Genomic DNA, 23815 nt, shown 5'->3' with positions numbered 1-23815 from the left:
CACCCAGATAAAGTCCTAAAGTTCTACTCATTAGAACAAGTAGAAACGTTAACCCACAACAGTTTCTGGCTGATCTAACCAGTTGCCCGTGGTACAGAATCGACTTTATGCTGGACTCCAATTCTGTGCTCTATTATTTCCAATCAGAGTTCTTACAACTCTGATACCTATGCTCTACTACGCAGAAGAGTACGGGAGCCCACCTTCCGTGGGCAACAACCGACCTTATATCACGCTACCATTTTAGGGATGCCTTGTGGAAATGCTACAAAGTAACTGGCACTACCAAGGATTTTATCTACAGATGCCTGCGGAATATGTGCACATGGCAAAGATAAGCAAAACACCAATATCACTCTGACAATCTTCACCAGAATACATCAAATCCAGCACATTTCTGGAAGGTTATCAACAATATGTTCCAGCATTCTAGCCATCAACAACAATGTAAAATTACTAAAGATGATATTATTAACAGTGTTGACCAAAAAAGATTTGATCAGAAAGGTAACCCTCTATATAGCACTCTAAACCTATATAGTATTTAATTATGGACATAAAGGGTTGTCCAACAATTAGTGCTGTCAGAATCACCGTAGAAGTCAAAAATAATAATATTTTATTACGTCTTAATTGACTTTAAAAACACAGATGCAGTATTAAAAATCCCCATATAAACGTGGCTATAGTGGATATTGATACCAAATAAATATTGGAAATCAAGCTATATTTTGCAATATCCAATCATCCAGACCTATAGGTATGTAGTATAAAAACTGCTGAGACGGCTTAGGTTTGTATCAGAGACAGCTACTCCTGTATAAGTGATACAGTCACAAACTATGTTACAACAGGTGCTGTCTTATATATAAGACAGCACCTGTTGTAACATAGTTTGTGAATGTATCACTCTGACCTAAGCCGTCTCAGCAGTTTTTATACTACATACCTATAGGTCTGGATGATTGGATATTACAAAATATAGCTTGATTTCCAATATTTATTTGGTATCAATATCCACTATAGCCACGTTTATATGGGGATTTTTAATACTGCATCTGTGTTTTTAAAGTCAATTAAGACGTAATAAAATTTTATTATTTTTGACTTCTACGGTAATTCTGACAGCACTAATTGTTGGACAACCCTTTATGTCCATAATTAAATACTATATAGGTTTAGAGTGCTATATAGAGGGTTACCTTTCTGATCAAATCTTTTTTGATCAACACTGTTAATATCATACATTAACCCTTTAAGCACCAGCAATATATTTCCATTTTTCTGACATTTATTTTGGTGATTGCGGTTTCAGTTACATAAAGATGATATTACTCTGACAAATCCCACTGACATTGCAAATTAATTCAATTAATACTCTGTGGGGTATGTTACTAGCGCATTAGCAAAACGCAAACCAAACTACAAATATGAAGCTCAATCTACCCCTATAACCCCACCCTCTCCAACACTACCCACTATTTTCAATTTGTCACAGTATCTGAAGAGGAGATTACACGAGTGCTCCTAAATAAAAACAAAGCAGCCAATGTGGACCTGACCTACTGCAATCTAAGTTCCTACGCCTTGGTGCCCCAGCTATTGCCAGACCGCTTGCCTCCCATATCAACTGTATTCTGTCTGCAGGTCATGTCCCTAAGACCTGGAAAACCACCAGTTGTCCCAATCTTAAAAAGTAGGGCCAATCTATCTTCTCCCAATACTATCTAAAGTCATGGAAAAATGCATTCACTCCCAATTAAGCGATTACTATACAAGGACAAATTGTCCTAGCCTATCCCAATCTGGCTTTCACCCTAAACACTCCAGAGTAACTACGCTCCTAAAACTTTACAATGAGATCCAGAATGGATCTGGGACAACATCCTAGTGCAATACTCCTAGATTTTGCAAAGGCTTTTGATACTGTTGATCATACGATCTTGCTAAACCAATTTCAGTGCTCTGGAATTGGGAAACATGCTTTAAACTGGTTTCATTCCTACCAATCATGTAGATCCCAACATGTGTCTCTCGGGCACTAACTTCAATCCCATAGATATCACCTGTGGTGTCCCGCAAGGCTTTGTTCTGGGGCCCTTACTCGTCCCAGTCTTCATCAATGATCTTTCTACAGCTTGTAAGGGAGCTTCAATAGACATGTATGCGGATGACACAAGCCTATATCCACACAGTCCTAGCCTTTCTGACCTTGAACACGTACTTCAATCCGATTTTGAGACTTGAAAATTGGATTTCCCAAAAATCAAACCGTTTTTAAACACCGATAAGGCTAACAATGGTATTTGGGGCAAAGGCTAAATTTCTAACGCTTTAAATGACAGAGTTTCAGATAAAAAAACCTCTAAATAAATTATTTAGTTCAAATATATAAAAAAATAATTTTTTAAATGCTGAAATTGAGACAACCACAGTAAATGCAGTTTTCCTTGACTATAACCTTGGTAACACAAATGTATTGGATACTGTATGTCAGAACAGTAGTACGTTATATATTATCTGCTAAACAAGATGTGGTGAAGCCTTACCAATCCATTTACAGTGTGAAAATGCATATATTTGAATATGGGAAGCAGGTAATCTAATACAATATTGTGTGTGTAATTTATAATTTCAGTCTTGGACAGGTCTGAGATAAACTGGGGATATACTACATATTTTGATTTAATTTAATAAGGGAACCCGAGTTAACAATTCACATAACATTCAAGTGAAACATGGAATACTTGCTGTAATAACCAAGGGAATGAGCAATATTATAATACACTGGTTTTGCAATAACAGCTTTGTCTAAACGCAATTCATATAACCATAAAAAAAACTGGGAGAATTTCCTTATACACTACATTACTATATTAATTCAGGTACGTATTCCTACTTATGTGTTTTTAACCTATTTAGTGATCAGTCTTTTAGGACTTCTAAAGGAAAGATGAACTGGGATTTCAATAACTAGATTAGCTAACCCATGAAAACCCTTCTGAGATTGTATGTGCAGAGCATTTTGCATCTGTTAGTGAATATAGCCACAAATGAGTGTTGTTGGACAAAGAAAAACAATACATTTTTTAAATAATAATAGAATAGGGGAAATGTGTGGATAATTGTCAAACAGATTTGGCATAGAAAGAACTTTAACCCATGGAGTAATCTGATTGGAGTCAATATTGAAGTCAGGAACTAATTTATTTTTCTCCTTATGAGAAATCATTAGAGGATGATATTTCACAGTTTTTTTGTTTGCCTCTCTCTGGATCAATACACTATAAGTACAAATATAGGATAAAGTATTTGTCGTCTAAATTTAGCATAGGTTGAACTTGATGGACGTACTGTAGGTCTTTTTTTAACCTCATCTACTCTGTAACGTATTAATTTATTATTCCACATTCTAAGTTTCAACCGAAATGAAACCATATATTCATATTATTTGTAGCAGCTAGCAACTAAACTCAAATCTTTGATGATAATGCTAATTTATCAAGTTATAATACAGTATGTTGAGACTTGATTCTATCCAGTGGTTGCAAGTTAGAGATTTTCAGGCTATTTTGACTCAACAACCCTTATATGTAACAGGAATATAGATGGCAAACCATACAAGCACACTGTACAGTACTCAGTTTGCAATTAAGTAGCATTGTAGCCACTCAAATATAATTTTACATTTTGTGCAAAGCTGTGAGGAGTTCAACTGTATAAACATTCAAAACTACTAAATTTATTTTGATTTTATGCTCTGCAATACATCGAGGATATGGCCATGTAATGTTTCTTCGGTGCTGCTCCTTCCTTTCTTTAATGCTTTATCAAGTCACATTCTAGTATAAAAGTACAAATAATAACACGTATTGGTTTACCTTAATTTCTTTCCTTTTACTATCTTCATCTTCTTCATGCTCTTTCACTCCCTGTGGCAAATTTGTATAATTTGCAAGTTTATTCAATAGCGATGACACCATGGGATTACTATCCATTTCCTCCTGTTGATATGAAAAGAATGAAATTAGTTTCAAGCATCGACTTATTTTGTAGGAAATGTACAAATAAACTGCATCATTTACAAAACAGCAAGGAGAGTTATTATTAGGAACATTACAGTATGTGGAACTGAAACATGTTAAGTTTTAAAACATCACACACACACAAAGTCCAATACTCTAAATAAAAAGAGGCAATGGACCCTGGAGCCTCTTATCAAATGTGTTATTTATTAATATGCCAAAATGAGAATTCATTTAAATTCATCTACAATCTATCTAGAATTATCAATGTAGTCCATTAGGCCGCATCAATGCTTAGCGCGACATCACACGCGCCGCAAACAAAAGTCCTAACCTCAATGAGGACGGCCACAGAGCGAGGCCGATTTTTCGCGCGACATTTCTATTTTGCCGCACGACAACCGTGAGCAGTTCAGCCAATGAGGGTGAACCGCTCATGTGTGTCAGGGTTGCGCCTGGGCAACGCCCCCTTGGTGTGCCACGCCAGCAGTCCAAAGACGCACGCAGAAAGCGTAAAAGGACCACCCAGGTCGCGGCTGCTCTACCTCTCCCAGGCGCGTCACGCCCACCATCAGGGGACACGCAGGGACTCCCAGCGGCGCGCACATTTCACCGCAACAGGCACTCCGTTCAAACACGCGCGGCACGCTGCTCTGCCTGTAATTCGTGGATTACCCACAACTAGGCTACACCTGAACCATAGGTAACGTCCTCCTATCAGCTCTCCTCCTCCATCTAACCATTCCCCTCTGCTTCTCTTCCATTGGCTCTTCTCCCTACTTATACCCATCCAGCCCTCTAGCTGTTGCTGAGCATAAACCTTCATTTATGCACAGTGCTCATTGCAGCCTGAGTTCTTGCTTGTATCCTGACATTGCCTGTTTACCGTTGTGACCCCATGCGTGTACGTGGACCTGCCTCTTCTCTACTCTTGGACTTCGGCTAGTATTTTGATTCCGGCTCTCTCCTCTCCACGACCTCGTCTAACGGACTACGACTATTCTTCTCTCTCCAACCCCGGACCACAGCAAGTACCACGACCTGTGTGGATTAACCTCTTATGGCGCTGAGGGATAGTGGATTGAACAGAGTCTTGTGCAATGTTTTCTTCTTAGGTGAAAACCTCAGAGAGGGAGACAAGAGAAATGCAAAAAACACCACAATAGTGTATTACCCTTTGGACAATATAAGACTTGGTTGTTAAAGTATAAAGAGCATTTAATGATTAAAACAATTGCATCTACAATTGATATAAAAGGTATAATGGATTAATAAACAGTAGGTGAACTCCTGTTAAATAAATGAATGATGGCTTCCAAGCGCTTGTGCTGAAAGAAGCCGTGCTGCTCCGCCGATGGTAAAAACTGAAATCCTACTCACCGTCCTTGAGTAGGACATGTGCAGTGGTACGGGGTCTTTTGCCAGGGATAGCCGCTTGCTGGGGGGTGCCGGACGTCCGTTCGTTAAATGCGGGGAGAATTCTTGATATCCTCGTGGACTCAATACCAGCAAAATGATCTCTAAGCGTCTCCTCCGCTGACGTCACCGCCTAGTGTGTACAGCTACGGTGTCCCTGGATGACCACAAACCTTCCTACGCGTTTCGAAACTCCTATTCACGGGTTTCTTCGTCAGGGAATGTTGCTACATGGGTTGATGCTTCCTATTATACCCCGGGTAATTGGATTATGATAATGGGAACACCCGAATTGATTGAAAGTTCTAATAGAAGTCCAATTTATCAAGCGCTTTGCTTACATATACACTGTTATTAGTGAGAGAAGGGTTTGAATCTATCTGATGACAATTACAAATGTGACTGCAACGTTAGTGACTGCAAAGAACTTATAAACAATGTTTTACAAAAGCATATGACTTACACAATAAAAATCAAACTAAATATACACAGCAAAATATAAATTATACACAGCAAAATATAAATTACTGTTATGCATGTTTCTAGCCACATTACAGACACCAGGACCTTACTTTGTTATGACCCTTAAACAGGGGGAGAAGATGCACCATAACTAGATGATATATTAATATTAATCAAGTTGTCAGTGTGGATAGGATCATACTATCCATGGCTGTAAGAACATATTGCTTGATCATACTACAGTGATAGTTACTTAACAATTGCAATCACAGTTATAAAACAGATTTTTCATATACAGAAATTTTATTGACACTTATATATATCTATTGTAAGCAATTTGATATTTTGCTATATATATAATTCTCAGACTATTACTCAATTCATTAATGCCAGAATAATGATGTTTTTGATATTTTCAGATATCATTCTATCATATGGTCCATTTTAATTGGACCTAGTTAGAAAATGGTCAAATTGGAGAGACACATCTTGTTTGGATGGGACAACTTGGTAAAGAAATCAAATAACAAACCCGTGAATAGGAGTTTCGAAACGCGTAGGAAGGTTTGTGGTTATCCAGGGACACCGTAGCTGTACACACTAGGCGGTGACGTCAGCGGAGGAGATGCTTGGAGATCATTTTGCTGATATTGAGACCACGAGGATATCAAGAATTCTCCCCGCATTTAACGAACGGACGTCCGGCACCCCCAAGCAAGCGGCTATCCCTGGCAAAAGACCCCGTACCACTGCACATGTCCTACTCAAGGACGGTGAGTAGGATTTCAGTTTTTACCATCGGCGGAGCAGCACGGCTTCTTTCAGCACAAGCGCTTGGAAGCCATCATTCATTTATTTAACAGGAGTTCACCTACTGTTTATTAATCCATTATACCAGCGTTTCCCAAATGGTGGGTCGCGACCCGGCACCGGGCCACGAAAGCAAAATGCCGGGTCGCCTAAAAAAAACTTGTCGGGGGGCATGGCTAGGACACAGGACACAGGGCAGAGCGGTCGCACTTCTGCTAGGCTCCGTGAAAAACCAAAACTAAAAATCTGCTGCTGCTTAGCTGTGTACTTATGCAGGACCCCATGCAGAGAAGCAATCAGCAGTAGCTCTGCCTCTAACACTTCCTGCATCTTCACGGCGCCAGGTCAGGGGGGAGGGAGGTCAGGTGGGTGGGTATGGAAGCCCAGAGCATGCACAAGCTGTGGAACCCTAGCTTCACTCCAGCAAGCCTTGAAGAAGAAGAGAATCTGCCTGCTCCTGCTCCATTGTGTTTCCGACTACAAGGTAAGTGCAGCAGCAGCCCCCCACCCCCGCTTCTCCCCAGCAGGCAGAAAAAAATTAACTAACAATTGCACTGCAAGCACTTTTGGACATTTTATTGCACGGGGACTACTGGAACTGGGTGCCCCAGGTCTCTCTCTCTCTCTTTGCCCTCCTTGTTCTCTCTCTGCCCCCCCCCCTCCTGGTCTCTCTCTGCCCCCCCCTGGTCTCTCTCTGCCAACCCCTGGTCTCTCTCTGCCCCCCTCTGGTCTCTCTCTGCCCCCTCCCTGGTCTCTCTCTGCCCCCTCCCTGGTCTCTCTCTGCCCCATTCCTGGTCCCTTTCTGCCCCCACCCTGGTATCTCTCTGCCCCCTCCCTGGTCTCTCTCTGCCTCCTCCCTGGTCTCTCTCTGCCCCCCCCCCCCCTGGTCTCCTTCTGCTCCCTCCCTGGTCTCTTTCTGCCCCCTCCCTGGTCTCTCTCTGACCCTCCCTGGTCTCTCTCTGCCCCCTCCCTGTCTCTCTGCCCCCTCCCTGTCTCTCTGCCCCCCCCTGGTCTCTTTCTGCCCCCTCCCTGGTCTCTTTCTGCCCCCTCCCTGGTCTCTCTCTGCCCCTCCCTGGTCTCTCTCTGCCCCCTCCCTGTCTCTCTGCCCCCTCCCTGGTCTCTCTCTGCCCCCTCCCTGGTCTCTCTCTGCCCCATCCCTGGACTCTCTCTGCCCCATCCCTGGTCTCTCTCTGCCCCCCCCCTGGTCTCTCTCTGCCCCCCCCTCGTCTCTCTCTGCCCCCCCCCCCCCTAGTCTCTCTCTGCCAACCCCTGGTCTCTCTCTGCACCCCCTGGTCTCTCTCTCTGCCCCCTCCCTGTCTCTCTCTGCCCCCTCCCTGGTCTCTCTCTGCCCCCTCCCTGGTCTCTCTCTGCCCCCTCCCGGTCTCTCTCTGCCCCCTCCCGGTCTTTCTCTGCCCAATCCCTGTCTCTCTCTGCCCCCCTGGTCTCTCTCTGCCCCCCCCTGGTCTCTCTCTGTCCCCCTCCCTGGTCTCTCTCTGCCCCCTCCCTGGTCTCTCTCTACCCCCTCCCTGGTCTCTCTCTGCCCCCTCCCTGGTCTCTCTCTGCCCTCTCCCTGGTCTCTCTCTGCCCCCCCCCCTGGTCTCTCTCTGCCCTCTCCCTGGTCTCTCTCTGTCCAACCCCGGTCTCTCTCTGCCCCCCCCCCCGGTCTCTCTCTGCCCTCTCCCTGGTCTCTCTCTGTCCCCCCCCCGGTCTCTCTCTGCCCCCCCCCACGTTCTCTCTGTATGGACATTCTTATCTGTTTTATTTTACCTATAGGCCAGTATAGGCGATAACATTTTTAGTGGGTCACGAAGTAGAAGTATAAAAATAACCGGGCCACGGAAAAAAAAAGTTTGGGAAACCCTGCATTATACCTTTTATATCAATTGTAGATGCAATTGTTTTAATCATTAAATGCTCTTTATACTTTAACAACCAAGTCTTATATTGTCCAAAGGGTAATACACTATTGTGGTGTTTTTTGCATTTCTCTTGTCTCCCTCTCTGAGGTTTTCACCTAAGAAGAAAACATTGCACAAGACTCTGTTCAATCCACTATCCCTCAGCGCCATAAGAGGTTAATCCACACGCATCTTCAAATCTGGTTGGAAGATCCCAGATCAACCTCTCAGGCAGCTCAAGGACTACCTTCGTCATAGACTGTATCACAGGTTTTGTTCTTCTGTTTGCACTATCATTTTTGTACAACATTGTTTACACTAGCGCTTATTTACACTTATCATTTTACCCCCTAAAGTACCACGACCTACCTACACTCTCCTACCCTGACCCAGCTATACCTCCTTGACTCTGCTATCCGGACCTGGCCTCGTGGTTATAGGGCGGCAGTTATACACATCCCCACCTCAGCCCCGTGGTCTAGCCCTGGTTGTAGTGAGTATCCGTGACATTATTCTCAGCCATACAAACCTGCACCCGCTGGGGTGGGTCGACAACTACAGGAGATAACCACCATATTTAGACAGGTAGAAGGGTGTCTTAATCTGAATAATTAGCGTATGGAGGGGTTCCAACGCTCCCTAGGAGACCGGGTCAAGGCCCTCAACACGACCACCGCGACACCCGTGGTTGCAGCTCCTGTCACCGCTCCTCTGACCCCGACTTCAGAGCCACGCTTGCTTACCCCTAATCGTTATGGGGCCGACCCACTAGATTGCCAGGGCTTCCTCAATCAATCTTCTATTCTCATTTCGAACTTTTACCTGTACATTTCTTTTCACAGTTCTAAAGTGGCTTATATAATCTCTCTATTGACGGAAGATGCTCTGGCCTGGGCCTTACCTATCTGGGAGCAACGACCAGATCGAGCCTCCGATTTTGACCGATTCACTGCGAAGAGTCTTCGACATGCCGGAACATAAGGTAACCACAGCCTCCACTCTTCTTAACATTTCAAAGGGGAATCGTTCTGTGGCCACCGAGACTGGCTGGAATGACGAGGCCTTGACGGCGGCGTTCTGGCAGGGACTGTCCGAAAACCTCAAGGACGAACTGGCGGCGCTAGAGCATTCCACTGGATTGGAAAGCCTGGTCACCCTCTGCATACGTATGGACCAATGTCTTCAAGAGAGAAGGATGGAGAGGGGAAGGCACCAACGGAGTACCCACTCATTCGTGTCCCAGCCGGCGATTTTCCATCTACCCCCACAGACGAACCCATGCAATTGAGCCTCACACGTTTGTCCACTGGAGAACGACATCGTGGACGCCGCTCCGGATTATGTTTATACTGTGGTAACAGTGGGTATTTAGTCGCCAACTGCCCCGTGAAGCCGGGAAATGCCACTGCCCAGTGAGTGCCGGGAAGACAACACTGGGAACCATCACTTCTCCACCCAAACTTTCATCCAGGGTCTACATTACCGTCGTGCTGTGCGGAGTTGCTGTGCGGAGATACCTTCAGAGTTGCTACTCCGGCCTTTCTGGATTCTGGGTCAGGGGGCAAATTCATAGACCAAGGCTTTGCGGAGAGGACCAAAATACCCCTGATATATAAGTATCGCCCCGTGGGTTTCAAAGCTAATCGACGGCCGTCCACTCCAACCTGCCGTGATTATTCTACAAACTGGAACGCTTTCCTTGCATGTCGATGGAGGCCATTCCGAGAGCATACAACTGGATGCCATTCACACACCCTCCACGGACGTTATCCTAAGACTACCATGGCTCGAGCTACACAACCCTCAAATTGATTGGACAGGAGTCCTGCCGATTCGATGGAGTACTCCGTGTCACGGGAGGTGTCTGACTTCTCCCAAAAGTCTAGCAGAAATACTACCCGAGTAACTGGATCAGTTGCCTGAGGTCTACAAAGACTTTCGGACGTCTTCGACAAAAGGCAGGCCGAGAAACTACCACCTCATTGTCCCTACGACTGTCCTATAGATTTTATGCCTGGCGAGGCTCCCCCCCACAGGGTGTTCTTATCCTCACTCCCTCCCAGAGACCCGAGCTATGAGACAGTACATCCAAGAGAATATGCAATTGGGCTGCATCCGAAAATCTTCTTCACCCGCAGGTGCGAGATTATTTTTCGTAAATAAGGATGGGTCCCTTAGACTGTTCATTGACTACCGGGGGCTCAACAAAATAACGGTTAAAAAACGCTACCCTCTGCCCCTGATTTCTGAGTTATTCGAGAGACTTCAAAGGGCCACTATCCTTACTAAGTTGGACCTACGGGGGGGCATGCAACTTGATAAGAATCTATCAGGGGGATGAATGGAAGACGGCCTTCAACAGTCAGGACGGCCACTATGAATATTTGGTGATGCCCTTCGGCCTCTGCAACGCACCCTCAGTCTTTCAGGATTTTGTGAAAGAGATTTTCAGGGACTTACTCGACCAACACGTGGTCGTATATCTGGATGACATCTTAATATTTTCTTAAAATGCATCTGAGCACTCGGAACATGTAAAGCAAGTCCTCCAAAGAATGAGAGCCAACCACCTTTACGCCAAACTGGAGAAATGCCAGTTTCAAACCTCAACTACCTTCTTGGGATACATCATATCCAACACAGGTCTTGCTATGGATCCCGCCAAGGTTAAAGCCATCATAGATTGGCCACGGCAATTATCCCTCAAAGCTGTACAGAGATTTCGTGGGTTCGCAAACTACTACCGCAGGTTTATCCAAGGGTTCTCTTCGGTGGTAGCACCCATTACGGCCCTAACTCAAAAGGGAGCTGACCCAGCACAGTGGTCTCCTGACGGCGTCAGAGCTTTTGAAAATCTGAAGAAAGCCTTTATCTCCGCACCCGTACTGGTACATCCAGATCCGGCATTGCCCTTCACTTCCAAAGTGGACGCCTCGGATGTCGGAGCAGGAGCAGTGCTCGCTCAGATAAAAAACCCTTAATCCAGATTTCACTCCTGCGCATTTTTTTCCCCAAAAAAATTTCCTCCGCCGAGAAGAATTACGATGTGGGGAATTGGGAACTCCTGGCTATCAAGATGGTGTTGGAGGAGTGGATATACCTACTCGAAGGTACAGAGACTCCCATCACCATCCGAAACTGACCACAAGATCATACATATACATATATATATATATACACACATATATATATATAATATATAGACTCCCATCACCATCCGAAACTGACCACAAGATCATACATATACATATATATATATATATACACACATATATACATATATATATATATATATATATTGCGCAGTGCTTGGCCCTGTTGTTGTAGGGTGACGGTTATACACATCCCCACCTCAGACCCGCGGCCTAGTCCAGGATGTAGTGAGCATCAGTGATAACGTGACATCACGGCACATGTCCCCATCGCGTCTCTTCCTCCATATCTTCAGGCCGCAGATCGCCTCTGCAGCAGGCGCTCGCGACGCCGTGCCCTCCATTGCATGCGTGCGCCTGCACAATATTAGAAAACATCACAACCTACAGCAAATCAACACCACCTCAGGGCTTCTGAGACTTTTCACCGTCTTGCAAAACTAATCTGTATTTAATCTCCCACATCTTTTGAGGAAAAAGATATTACCTGAAGAAAAGTATGGACCCGTTCTCCTCTGCTGCTAGGATGTGCAAGTTATTTTGCTAAATTTGAAAAGAGCAGATACATAATATACAGGGATAGCTCATAAGCTCCATGTGGTTTCAATTGTGTCTGGTTCATTTTGCTTCTTAAAGGACTGAATTTTTAATTGTACTTCTAATGGAGCTGAATACAGGGAGTCGTGGATGGCGGTGCAGCTGCCTTGGAAAGAACGTATGACCAAAGATTGCAATAAAATACCTAGGTACAAACATTTATTGGCACATGAGGAAACAGCAAAAAAGTCCTCTTACGTGTTTCGCGTGGTCTCCCACGCTTTATCAAAGAGTATAGTACACAAACCAATCGACTAACAAATACCCATAATTCCTTCCTTCATCCATGACGTATCGGCGCTCTCATCCAATGAGAGTCATCACGCCCCTTCTCACGGACGCCTCATACCATTACCCCGTATGTCAGCTAGATCTTAAAGGAAAATGCCACACAGGGAAACCGAAACTTGTCTCTCTGCTGACGTATCGGCTGACATACGTGGTAATGGTATGAGGCGTCCGTGAGAAGGGGAGTGATGACTCTCATTGGATGAGAGCGCCGATACGTCATGGATGAAGGAAGGAATTATGAGTATTTATGTTAGTCGATTGGTTTGTGTACTATACTCTTTGATAAAGCGTGGGAGACCACGCGAAACGCGTAAGAGGACTTTTTTTGCTGTTTCCTCATGTGCCAATAAATTTTTGTACCTAGATATTTTATTGCAATCTTTGGTCATACGTTCTTTCCAAGGCAGCTGCACCGCCATCCACGACTCCCTGTATTCTGTTGTTTTCTTCCGGTAGGAGCACGCCGACAATACCTGGATCTCCAGACGATCAACAAATTGAGTAACTTTATTCATCAATTGTTACTTACTCCATGTGTCATAATATGTCTACAGTTCCCTACAACCACTGACACCCACATAAGATTTACCTATCAAGGCTAGTGGGAGTCTACCAAGAGTGGTCATCAAGGGATACTATATGTGACATTATTGATTTTGACTGATGTGGACCATGGAGGTCTAGGCTTATTATGCTGTCTCTTTTGGGAAAGAAAACAAGGATTTAAAGGCTACAAATTGTACATTCAACACGTGGACATTCCCTGTGAGCATTGCTAGGGGAGCACTAAACCACTTACTCTTCGGCTTCTAATGGAGCTACCCTGTTCTCTCTCCTTTTAGTGCTTTGGTTCCAGGGAGTGTGTATATATCAGGGCTGCACAACATACGGCCCGCGGGCCGCATGCGGCCCCCCTGGCCTCTCTGTGTGGCCCGCGGTGACTCTGGCCGGGCGCCAGTTAATTAATTAAATAAATTTAATTTTTTTTTTTTTTAAAGTTTAAAAAAATGGCGGCGATTCATCCCCCTCCTCTCCTCCACCGCCCCCCCCACACCCCCCCGGGTTTTGCAGTGCGCGGGGGCAGAAGCAGCATGAGGAGGATGCAGGGGAGGTCAGAGCATGCCGGGGGCGGGGCTTAGTTCCGGGGAGAGGATGTGCTGATCTAAAAGAGGTACTGTAGAGGTGTGTGTGTGTGTGTGTGTGTGTGTGTGTGTGTGTGTGTGTGTGTGTAAAACGGACTGGTGCAGAGGTGGGGGGGGTGGGCTGGTGCAGAGGTGGGGGGGGGGGCTGCTGACATGTGAGGGGGGGCTGCTGACATGTGAGGGGGGTGGGCTGCTGACATGTGAGGGGGGGTGGGCTGCTGACATGTGAGGGGGGGTGGGCTGCTGACATGTGGGGTGGTGGGCTGCTGACATGTGAGGGGGGGTGGGCTGCTGACATGTGAGGGGGGGGCTGCTGACATGTGAGGGGGGGTGGGCTGCTGACATGTGAGGGGGGGTGGGCTGCTGACATGTGAGGGGGGGTGGGCTGCTTACATGTGAGGGGGGGTGGGCTGCTGACATGTGAGGGGGGTGGGCTGCTGACATGTGAGGGGGGGTGGGCTGCTGACATGTGAGGGGGTGGGCTGCTGACATGTGAGGGGGGTGGGCTGCTGACATGTGAGGGGGGTGGGCTGCTGACATGTGAGGGGGGTGGGCTGCTGACATGTGAGGGGGGGTGGGCTGCTGACATGTGAGGGGGGTGGGCTGCTGACATGTGAGGGGGGGGGCTGCTGACATGTGAGGGGGGGTGGGCTGCTGACATGTGAGGGGGGGTGGGCTGCTGACATGTGGGGGGGTGGGCTGCTGACATGTGAGGGGGGGGTGCTGGCATGTGAGGGGTGGGTGGGCTGCTGGCATGTGAGGGGGGGCTGCTGACATGTGAGGTGCAGGGGGGGAAGTGATGTGAGGTGCAGGGGGTGCAGGGGGTGTATGATGTGAGTTGCAGGGGGGGAGAGAGTGTCATATTGAGGAGAGGGGGAAAGAGTGTCATTGAGAGGAGGGGGAGAGAGTGTCATTTAGGGGAGGGGGAGAGTGTCATATTGAAGAGAGGGAGAGAGTGTCATATTGAGGAGAGAGAGTGTCATATTGAGGGGAGGGGGAGAGAGTGTTATATTGAGGGGAGGGGGAGAGTGTGTTATATTGAGGGGAGGGGGAGAGTGTCATATTGAGAGGAGGGGGAGAGAGTGTCATATTGAGGGGAGGGAGAGAGAGTGTCATATTGAGGGGAGGGAGAGAGAGAGAGTGTCATATTGAGGGGAGGGAGAGAGAGAGAGTGTCATATTGAGGGGAGGGGGAGAGAGTGTCATATTGAGGGGGGAGGGGGAGTGTGTCATATTGAGGGGAGGGAGAGAGAGAGTGTCATATTGAGGGGAGGGAGGGAGAGAGAGTCATATTGAGGGGAGGGAGAGAGAGAGTGTCATATTGAGGGGAGGGGGAGAGAGTGCCATATTGAGGGGAGGGGAAGAGTGTCATATTGAGGGGAGGGGGAGAGTGTGTCATATTGAGGGGAGGGGGAGAGTGTCATATTGAGGGGAGGGGGAGAGTGTCATATTGAGAGGAGGGGGGGAGGGTGTGATTTAGGAGAGGGGGAGAGTGTGTCATATTGAGGGGAGAGGGAGAGAGTGTCATATTGAGGGGAGGGGGAGAGAGTGTCATATTGAGGGGAGGGGGAGAGAGTGTCATATTGAGTGGAGGGGGAGAGAGTGTCATATTGAGGGGAGGGGGAGAGTGTGTCATATTGAGGGGAGGGGGAGAGTGTCATTGAGAGGAGGGGGAGAGGGTGTGATTTAGTGGAGGGGGAGAGAGTGTTATATTGAGGGAAGAGAGACATGGGGGGATGCTGACTTGGGGGGGGACTGCTGACATGGAATGGGCTGGGGGGATGTGGAGGGGGTATTGTGTTTTTGATGTGGAGGGTGGTATTGTGTGGGTGAGGGGGAGAGATGGGGGTATGAGAGATAGATGAGGATGATGATGATGGAGAGGTGCTGGAGGAGAGATAGATGAGGATGATGATGATGGAGAGGTGCTGGAGGAGAGATAGATGAGGATGATGATGATGGAGAGGTGCTGGAGGAGAGATAGATGAGGATGATGATGATGGAGAGGTGCTGGAGGAGAGATAGATGAGGATGATGATGATGGAGAGGTGCTGGAGGAGAGATAGATGAGGATGATGATGATGATGGAGAGGTGCTGGAGGAGAGATAGATGAGGATGATGATGATGATGGAGAGGTGCTGGAGGAGAGATAGATGAGGATGATGATGATGATGGAGAGGTGCTGGAGGAGAGATAGATGAGGATGATGATGATGATGGAGAGGTGCTGGAGGAGAGATAGATGAGGATGATGATGATGGAGAGGTGCTGGAGGAGAGATAGATGAGGATGATGATGATGGAGAGGTGCTGGAGGAGAGATAGATGAGGATGATGATGATGGAGAGGTGCTGGAGGAGAGATAGATGAGGATGATGATGATGGAGAGGTGCTGGAGGAGAGATAGATGAGGATGATGATGATGGAGAGGTGCTGGAGGAGAGATAGATGAGGATGATGATGATGGAGAGGTGCTGGAGGAGAGATAGATGAGGATGATGATGGAGAGGTGCTGGAGGAGAGATGATGATGATGATGATGATGATGATGATGATGATGATGATGATGATGATGATGATGATGATGATGATGATGATGATGATGATGATGATGATGATGATGATGATGATGATGATGATGATGATGATGATGATGATGATGATGATTTAACCCGTGCGGCCCAAATTTTTTTTCCTTGGAGCAGTTCAGCCCTTCTCACTTTACGAGTTGGGCAGGCCTGGTATATATAAAGAACTTTTGGTTTATCACTGTGACGGCTGGGCTCACGTAGAAAGAGGGCCTATGTGAGAAGAACTACCTCTGTATTGCCTGAGCCTCTATGCAGTGACTTATGCAGCAGATAGGGCGAGATGCCCAAACATGATCATGCCTATGTCTGCTGGCCCACGGTGCCCCAGTAATCTCATTACAGTACCTGGGCTGTGTGCAGAGGGCAGGCTAATGAGCCACATGATGTGAGAAATAAGGGGAGCACGATTTACTTAAATAATAAACTATAAAAGTGCTAATCTAAAGATACAAATGTGAATATAGAATTATAAATGAATACTTCTTCACTAATCCCTTGACTGGTGCTATGTATTAATTCAAGTGCTCAATATAATTTTTAAAGTGCAGTGCATATAAAAATATTAATGTAATAGAATACAGGATGAAATAATTTATGTGCAAATTGAAAATGTAGTATTGTGCAAATTAATCTCTATACAAGACGTAGGTGTACTGTATGTGCAAAAATAAGTGCAAAATGAACCATGAAATGGAGAAGTTTTTCTTCTTAGTGTCCCCCAGTACTCTGTTCCAGAAATCTTCAGTGATTGAGAGAATGTCAGCTTGTAGTCGAAATAAAGATATTTATACAAACTTTGTGTAAATTTTACACTTACATTTTGTATATTCCTATGTTCGTTGTACAGGGGTCTTTTCAGGGTCTTTTATGAAGTACTCATTCAGTCCTTTTTCTTTTGGGTCTCGCGCCTTACTCGTGGTCTAAAGGAATGCTGGGGATGCAGGCACACTCACCCAGCGTTCTCTTCCTGCTTGCAACGTCACAAGTCTCACGAGAAGCAGACCAGAAAGTGATGGAGTCAGACTCCTAACAAAGCCAAAGTGGCGAGACCCTGAAAAGAACCCCAAATACCCTGTTCAATGAACATAGGAATATACAAAAAGTGAGTGTAAAATATGCACAGAAATTTGGTAAAAAAAAAAAATCTTTATTTCAACTACAAGATGAATTTCATTCTCTCTCAAGCACTATGAGGATTTCTGGAACAGAGTACTGGGGGACCCTAAGAAGAAAAGCTTCTCCATTGCATGATTCATTTTGCACTTATTTTTGCATATACTCCTACCTCTTGTACAGATTAATTTGCACAATATTAAACATGCAATTTGCACATAAATTATTTCACTTAGTGGAGGAAAAAACTATAACCAGTGCTGCCGACCAGAGTTCCTCAATTATTGTTGGGGCCTTGTTTTGCAGAGTTGCTGTCAGTACAGTGGTCGGTGTCTAGACCCTGTACGGTGTGTTAGTCTTGGTCATTGAGACCAACATGTGGATCCAGCTGTAGTTCTCCATTTTATTTGTGATGTCTCCCCTAAGGATCCCAGAGGTACATTGACGGTACCAGATCCCTGGTAGTCTGATCACCCCTGAATATAATCACAATTCTATATTTACTAAATGCAAAAGATAAAACTATTTAGTCATTTACAAACCTCAAAGAGAGCCATGTTTTTTCCTTCATAAATATTTCCTTTGTCCATCTCCGCACTGTAAATGAAGGGGCTGTTTTCTCGGGGGTTTCCATCTCCTGAAGAATAAAAATATAATTTTTTAACAAAATTTCAATTGATAATCATAGCTATTTAGAATACATATTTATTTTACAATTAATGCTTCAGTTCAAATTTGCTAAAATATATATTTCATTAAATTCCTAGACCTAATATTTCATAGACATATTACCAGGACATCAGCAACGATTTTCTGGTGTTCTGTGCCCCAGAGGGAATTACTCCTTAATGTTGCACTCATTGAATTAGAAAAGGCTAGGAATTCTGTTCTGCGACAACCTTCTAAATTCAGGAACAGATTTATGCAAACATTACACATTCCCTCCTCTAAGTCACCGTAAGACAAACGAAAAACTGAGTATACACTTTTGGGAGTACAAAAATTAATAACACCAAATACTTTAAGTCGTTACCACGTCTGTTCTTTTGGCTCGAGTGAGAAGATAGATTTAAAATCCAATCATACTGGAGAATGTTTCAAAATTAAGCAATACATTAATTATAAGACTAGCTTTGTTGTCTATATGTTGGAATGCCCTTGTGGCCTCAATTATAGAGGTAAAACTAGCAGACCACAGAGTGCGGATGCTAGAACATGTGGGCAATATTAAGAATCAACTTTTAACACACAGTGTATCGAAACATGTCTCCAGTTTACAGAATGCAAACCCTATAGGATTAAAGTATCGGGCAATTGAACATATAGAAATCCACCAGAGAGGAGGGGATAGGAATATTACATTAATCCAAAGGGAGAGTTATTGGATTTTTAAAATCAAAATCTTGATACCCCACAGACTCAACACACATATATATATATATATATATATATATATATATATATATATATATATATATATATATCATGTTCTCTCTAATTTAACTCTGATTTTTAAAGTCATTTTGATATATTTTTTGAATAGATCATTGGACTGTTTCATTTAATGTATTTATAGAAAGAGTTGGATGTTTTCTCTTAGGGTTTCTTTTCCTCAGTATATCACTGTAAAAGGACATGTGCAGAGGTACGCAACGGAGACTGTTTTAAGGTGCAATTAAAATAAGGCTTTATTGTGCCTGTCGCTTTAAACACAGCATATATTCTCACAACCCAGGGGGAGCATAAAGGAAAAAACAACAGAAAAAGCAAACTAAGTGCAGACTGTAAATTATTAGTTAGCAATGTGCAGTGAAACTTGGCTCTCGTGTGCAGCCTACTCACAGGATAGCAGAAAGTTTAGAGCAGTGACAGGGTCTTTCTGCTATCCTTTATGCTCCCCCTGGGTTGTGAGAATATATATCGATCATCGGGGCCAGTGAAGACAGTCCCTTCCAGAGGGTTTGAGCAAGGATTGCAACCTTATATACACGTTTTTTGCACCATTATTGGTTAAATAATTCACGCACTTGATTATTATAAGCTTTTATTATTCACTTAAAGATTGGTGATCACTAGTACTGTTTCGGCGCCTGTTTCACACTATCACTTTGTCACACTTGCTTTAAACACAGCAAACATATGAAAAATAGTGAGCCAAACAAAACCTGCTCCACTTTGGCGTATATGTATGCTTATATTCCAGCCTTCTTTAACTGGGTGGCTACCCAAGCTATTCATCAGCCCAAGTCATGTAGATATATTTATATATACATATATAGTTAACAGTCCAATAAGAACGTCTTATCTGTTTGCTGGGTTGCTGCCTTTTCTCTGGATATATCAGCATCCAGGTTTAGAAGTCTTATTTGTCATATGGGTTGTATCTTGCAAGCAACAGACATCTGTATTCCCTCGGTCAGAATCTCCCTTCCTGTCTCAAAGGCAGGCTTTTCTAACAAACCTCTAATCAGCCAGGTGAAGTTGGTTAACTGCTGGATCCAATTAACCAACACTGCTGGATTAGCGGCATATTCTGAACAGGGATAAATTCCCTGTTACAATCACCAATGGATTTGTGTAGATTTCTGAGGTTTCAATGGTATTAACTTCTGTTTGTATTTTTTTACATAACCTATTGTGGCCATTTTAATATATTATTAGTATTCCTGCATTTTAGCTATATTCTGTATATCGTAGATGTCTTAATATATTTTATCATTGTCTATTAGCTTTGTATTAAACTTTGTTTGTATATTACAGGCATACCCCGTTTTACATACACCCGCTTTACGTACACTCACAAGTACGTACATTTTTTTTTTGTTGCACCATACCCCTGTGTACGTACACGTGCTTCGCGAGTACGGACACCAGGGGGCAGCGTGCGCAACTCAACACTCCTGCAACCTCCTTCATGCTTGTCTTCATTATGAGCGCTCGATCTCCCTGTTCCCTCTGCCCTCCCATCTGTGTCTGTTCCCCCTCCCATCTTTGTCCGTTCCCCCTCCCATCTGTGTCCGTTCCCCCTGCAATCACGCTTCCTAAAGCAGCAGCTAAACCAGTGAGTCCGCTTCCTCCTTCTCCCCCCTCCTCCCTCCTCTGCGAAGCTTTGCATGTGATGTGAATAGACTGCAGTGTGAGGGGGAGAAGATCTTCTGCTGCAGTCTTTGCTTGCTTGTGTGTGTGACTGTGTGTTACTGAGTGTGACTGAGTGACTGTGTGTGTGTGACTGAGTGACTGTGTGTGACTGAGTGACAGTGTGTGACTGAGTGACAGTGTGTGACTGAGTGACAGTGTGTGACTGAGTGACTGTGTGTGTGACTGAGTGACTGTGTGTGTGACTGAGTGACTGTGTGTGTGACTGAGTGACTGTGTGTGTGACTGAGCGTGTGACTGAGTGACTGAGCGTGTGACTGAGTGACTGAGCGTGTGACTGAGTGACTGAGCGTGTGACTGAGTAACTGAGCGTGTGACTGAGTAACTGAGCGTGTGACTGCGTAACTGAGCGTGTGACTGAGTAACTGAGCGTGTGACTGAGCGTGTGACTGAGTGACTGTGTGTGTGACTGAGTGACAGTGTGTGACTGAGTGACAGTGTGTGACTGAGTGACAGTGTGTGATGAGTGACTGAGTGTGTGACTGAGTGTGTGACTGAGTGACTGAGTGTGTGACTGAGTGACTGAGCGTGTGACTGAGTGTGTGACTGAGTGTGACTGAGCGTGTGACTGAGTGACTGAGCGTGTGACTGAGTGACTGAGCGTGTGACTGAGTGACTGAGCGTGTGACTGAGTGCATGTGTGTGTGACTGAGTGCATGTGTGTGTGACTGAGTGCGTGTGTGTGTGACTGAGTGCGTGACTGACTGAGAGAGAGAGACTGACTGAGTGAGAGACAGAGACTGAGTGAGTGAGACTGAGTGAGAGAGAGACAGAGAGACTGAGTGAGAGAGACAGAGAGAGACAGAGAGACTGAGTGAGAGAGAGAGACTGCGAGGAGAGAGCTGTTATACAGTACTGACCCGCGTGCGCGCCTCTCACCTCCTTGCTTCCTCCCATTCATTTTATTTGAATAAAGCCTACTGTATTTATTTTGGTTACAAATGTATTATTTACATCAGTTATGCACGTGTATGATGTTTGCAGTACAGTACATGCATTGTAAAGTGGAAAAAAGGCAGTGCTTCACTTTAAGTACATTTTCACTTTACATACATGCTCCGGTCCCATTGCGTATGTTAAAGCGGGGTATGCCTGTATGATGTTTTGGTAAGAGTGTTTTGACTCACTAAGTAAGTCCTGCATTTTTTAGCACCACATTACAACGCACCACGGGTGCAAAAAAAAACAAATTTCAGCTGGTTTGGCGGTTTGCCCGAAAGCTTTACTCTTTTTGGGCAGAGCAGAGAATGTACTGTAATACGGACCAACCAGCAAGGAAGCCGATTCCTGCCAAAGCAAATTGCATAGAGTCGGACCAGAGTGCCAGCTGGTGGTCTATACGTCATCACGACGGCTACATCACTGGACGGGAGGAGAGGAGGAGACATCCGAGTGTCTGGGTGACTGACAGTGCATCGGTTTCCCTGACACGTGCATCGGTAACCGCACGCGGAGACCTGCCGAGACTAGCGGACAGCCTTTATACACACCTCCACGACACGCATCTGCCTTTTCCAAATGCTTACCTGAATGGTTTAAAATGTGAGTATGTATTTTGCCGCCGGCACTTGAGCCTGGCTTCTTGTTGCCGTCGGGCCCAGCGTCTCCCCAGCTGCTAGCCTGCCTCTCTCCTGCACTCTCACGCCAGGCCCCTCTATGTGACGACAGGCATGAGAGCGGGTTGGTGGAGGGTAGTGTGTGTCTGCGTGTGTGTGTGTGTATACATACAAACATATATGCATACACACACACACACACACACACACACACACAATGTATATATTAACAATTCTTGTGCTCATGCTATATGAATTGTGCAAATAAAATGTTGGATTTCCCTACAGGAGCTAGTTTTAGGCTTTGAAAATGAACAGTACTCCTAAAAAGAACGGTTTGTACTTTGTTGTTTTCTTCTTTTCTGTCTTACTCTGTACTATTGCAAGCTTGCAATAATGAGGTACAAGTACCAGAACCTTCGAAACATCAACGTTCATGAAACATTTACGTTTCAAACATTATAATGAATTCAGTAGAATGGATAAGAAGAGAAAATTAGATGACCCCAGTGCGAAACCATTGCATCCAGATAAAGGACAAACATTGGAACAGTGTTTGGACAAAATCAAGTTATGGGACATAAATCATCTTAAGGCAACTGCAATTCTATAAAATGGGAGAAATGATAGCTGTGGACAACCAGCCTTTTTCTATTGTTGAAAATGTAGGATTTATTCATCTTGTCCAATCATTGGAGCAGCGATCCAAAATACCTTCCAGAATTTTTTTTACACAATATTATCTTAACAATTTACGAAAAATGTTGGTCAAAAATTTAGGATTTGATGAACATAGAATTGTCAATCTCCTTGCCATCTGACATATGGACCTGTTCAGAGACTAACAAAAGTTTTTTAAGCCTTAGTGGGCATTGGATCACTGAGGAATTTAGGAAAATATGCGTTGTTTTAAATGTTCGCAATTTTCCAGGAAGGCACACAGGTATTGCCATTAGACCTCACTTACACAGCACGCTACACGACGTGCGCGCGTGTGTTAGTCAGTGATTCCTGGCGGCCAATGGTAGTGTTCAGTATTGAAACTACCATTAGCTGCAAAGTACAGCGTCGACGCTGCTGCAGTAGCGGGAGTCTTTTCAGTCTGTGATCTCTGGCTGCAGCAGCGTGACGTCAATTTCAGCAGCCAATCAATGTCCAGACGTTTACATTGATTGGCTGCTGAAATTGACCAGAGACTCGGCAGTGAAATCAGAGGGTAGGGTCGCTATGGCCCTTCTGTGGAGGCAGGGGGGCCCTTTTCAGTGACCCCCAGGTCACACTATTCCGTGACTCATCTGATCTTCAATGGGTTAAAAGTCCTCATGGGGGAACTACCTTTAAAATTACATCTTTAATTATTTGCTTCCTGCGTTTCGGCGCAAGGAAACAGCCTGCATGCATAGCTGACAAACAGTATTAAGTTACCAAATGAACATTAAAAGTTTTACCAATTACTACAGAATTATTTTATTTTTGCCCCAATAAACAGGATTTAAATATTCTTTGCAAATAGAGTCCTCCTTGGCGCTGGAACTTTCACTCGTGCTCAATACACTTAAAGATACTGTCACCATTTTCACAGAGGTAACACTAGATCCAATTTCACCCT

At 44.8% G+C, this 23815-nt stretch overlaps 1 protein-coding gene across 9 annotated transcripts in view; it reads right to left on the bottom strand.

Annotated features, from left to right (window-relative positions):
- SLC12A7 (solute carrier family 12 member 7) overlaps positions 1 to 23815 on the bottom strand; it is a 623740-nt gene that overhangs the window by 420877 nt on the left and 179048 nt on the right. For 7 of the 9 annotated variants that reach the window (XM_075586361.1, XM_075586370.1, XM_075586368.1 and 4 more), the window contains exons 2-3: positions 18037 to 18131; positions 3882 to 4004 (exon numbers count right to left, since the gene is read on the bottom strand). In XM_075586361.1, the coding sequence (XP_075442476.1) occupies positions 3882 to 4004; positions 18037 to 18131 (218 nt within the window). Of the gene's footprint in view, positions 1 to 3881; positions 4005 to 11962; positions 12072 to 18036; positions 18132 to 23815 lie in introns of those variants that run through there. The other 2 variants (XM_075586363.1, XM_075586365.1) reach the window with 2 other exon arrangements.

This window comes from Ascaphus truei, chromosome 2 (assembly GCF_040206685.1).
Source record: "Ascaphus truei isolate aAscTru1 chromosome 2, aAscTru1.hap1, whole genome shotgun sequence".
In the NCBI taxonomy this organism is placed as follows: Eukaryota; Metazoa; Chordata; class Amphibia; order Anura; family Ascaphidae; genus Ascaphus; species Ascaphus truei.
The sequence above is the reverse complement of the archived record's forward strand: the minus strand, read 5'-3'. Positions and strand labels throughout refer to the sequence as shown.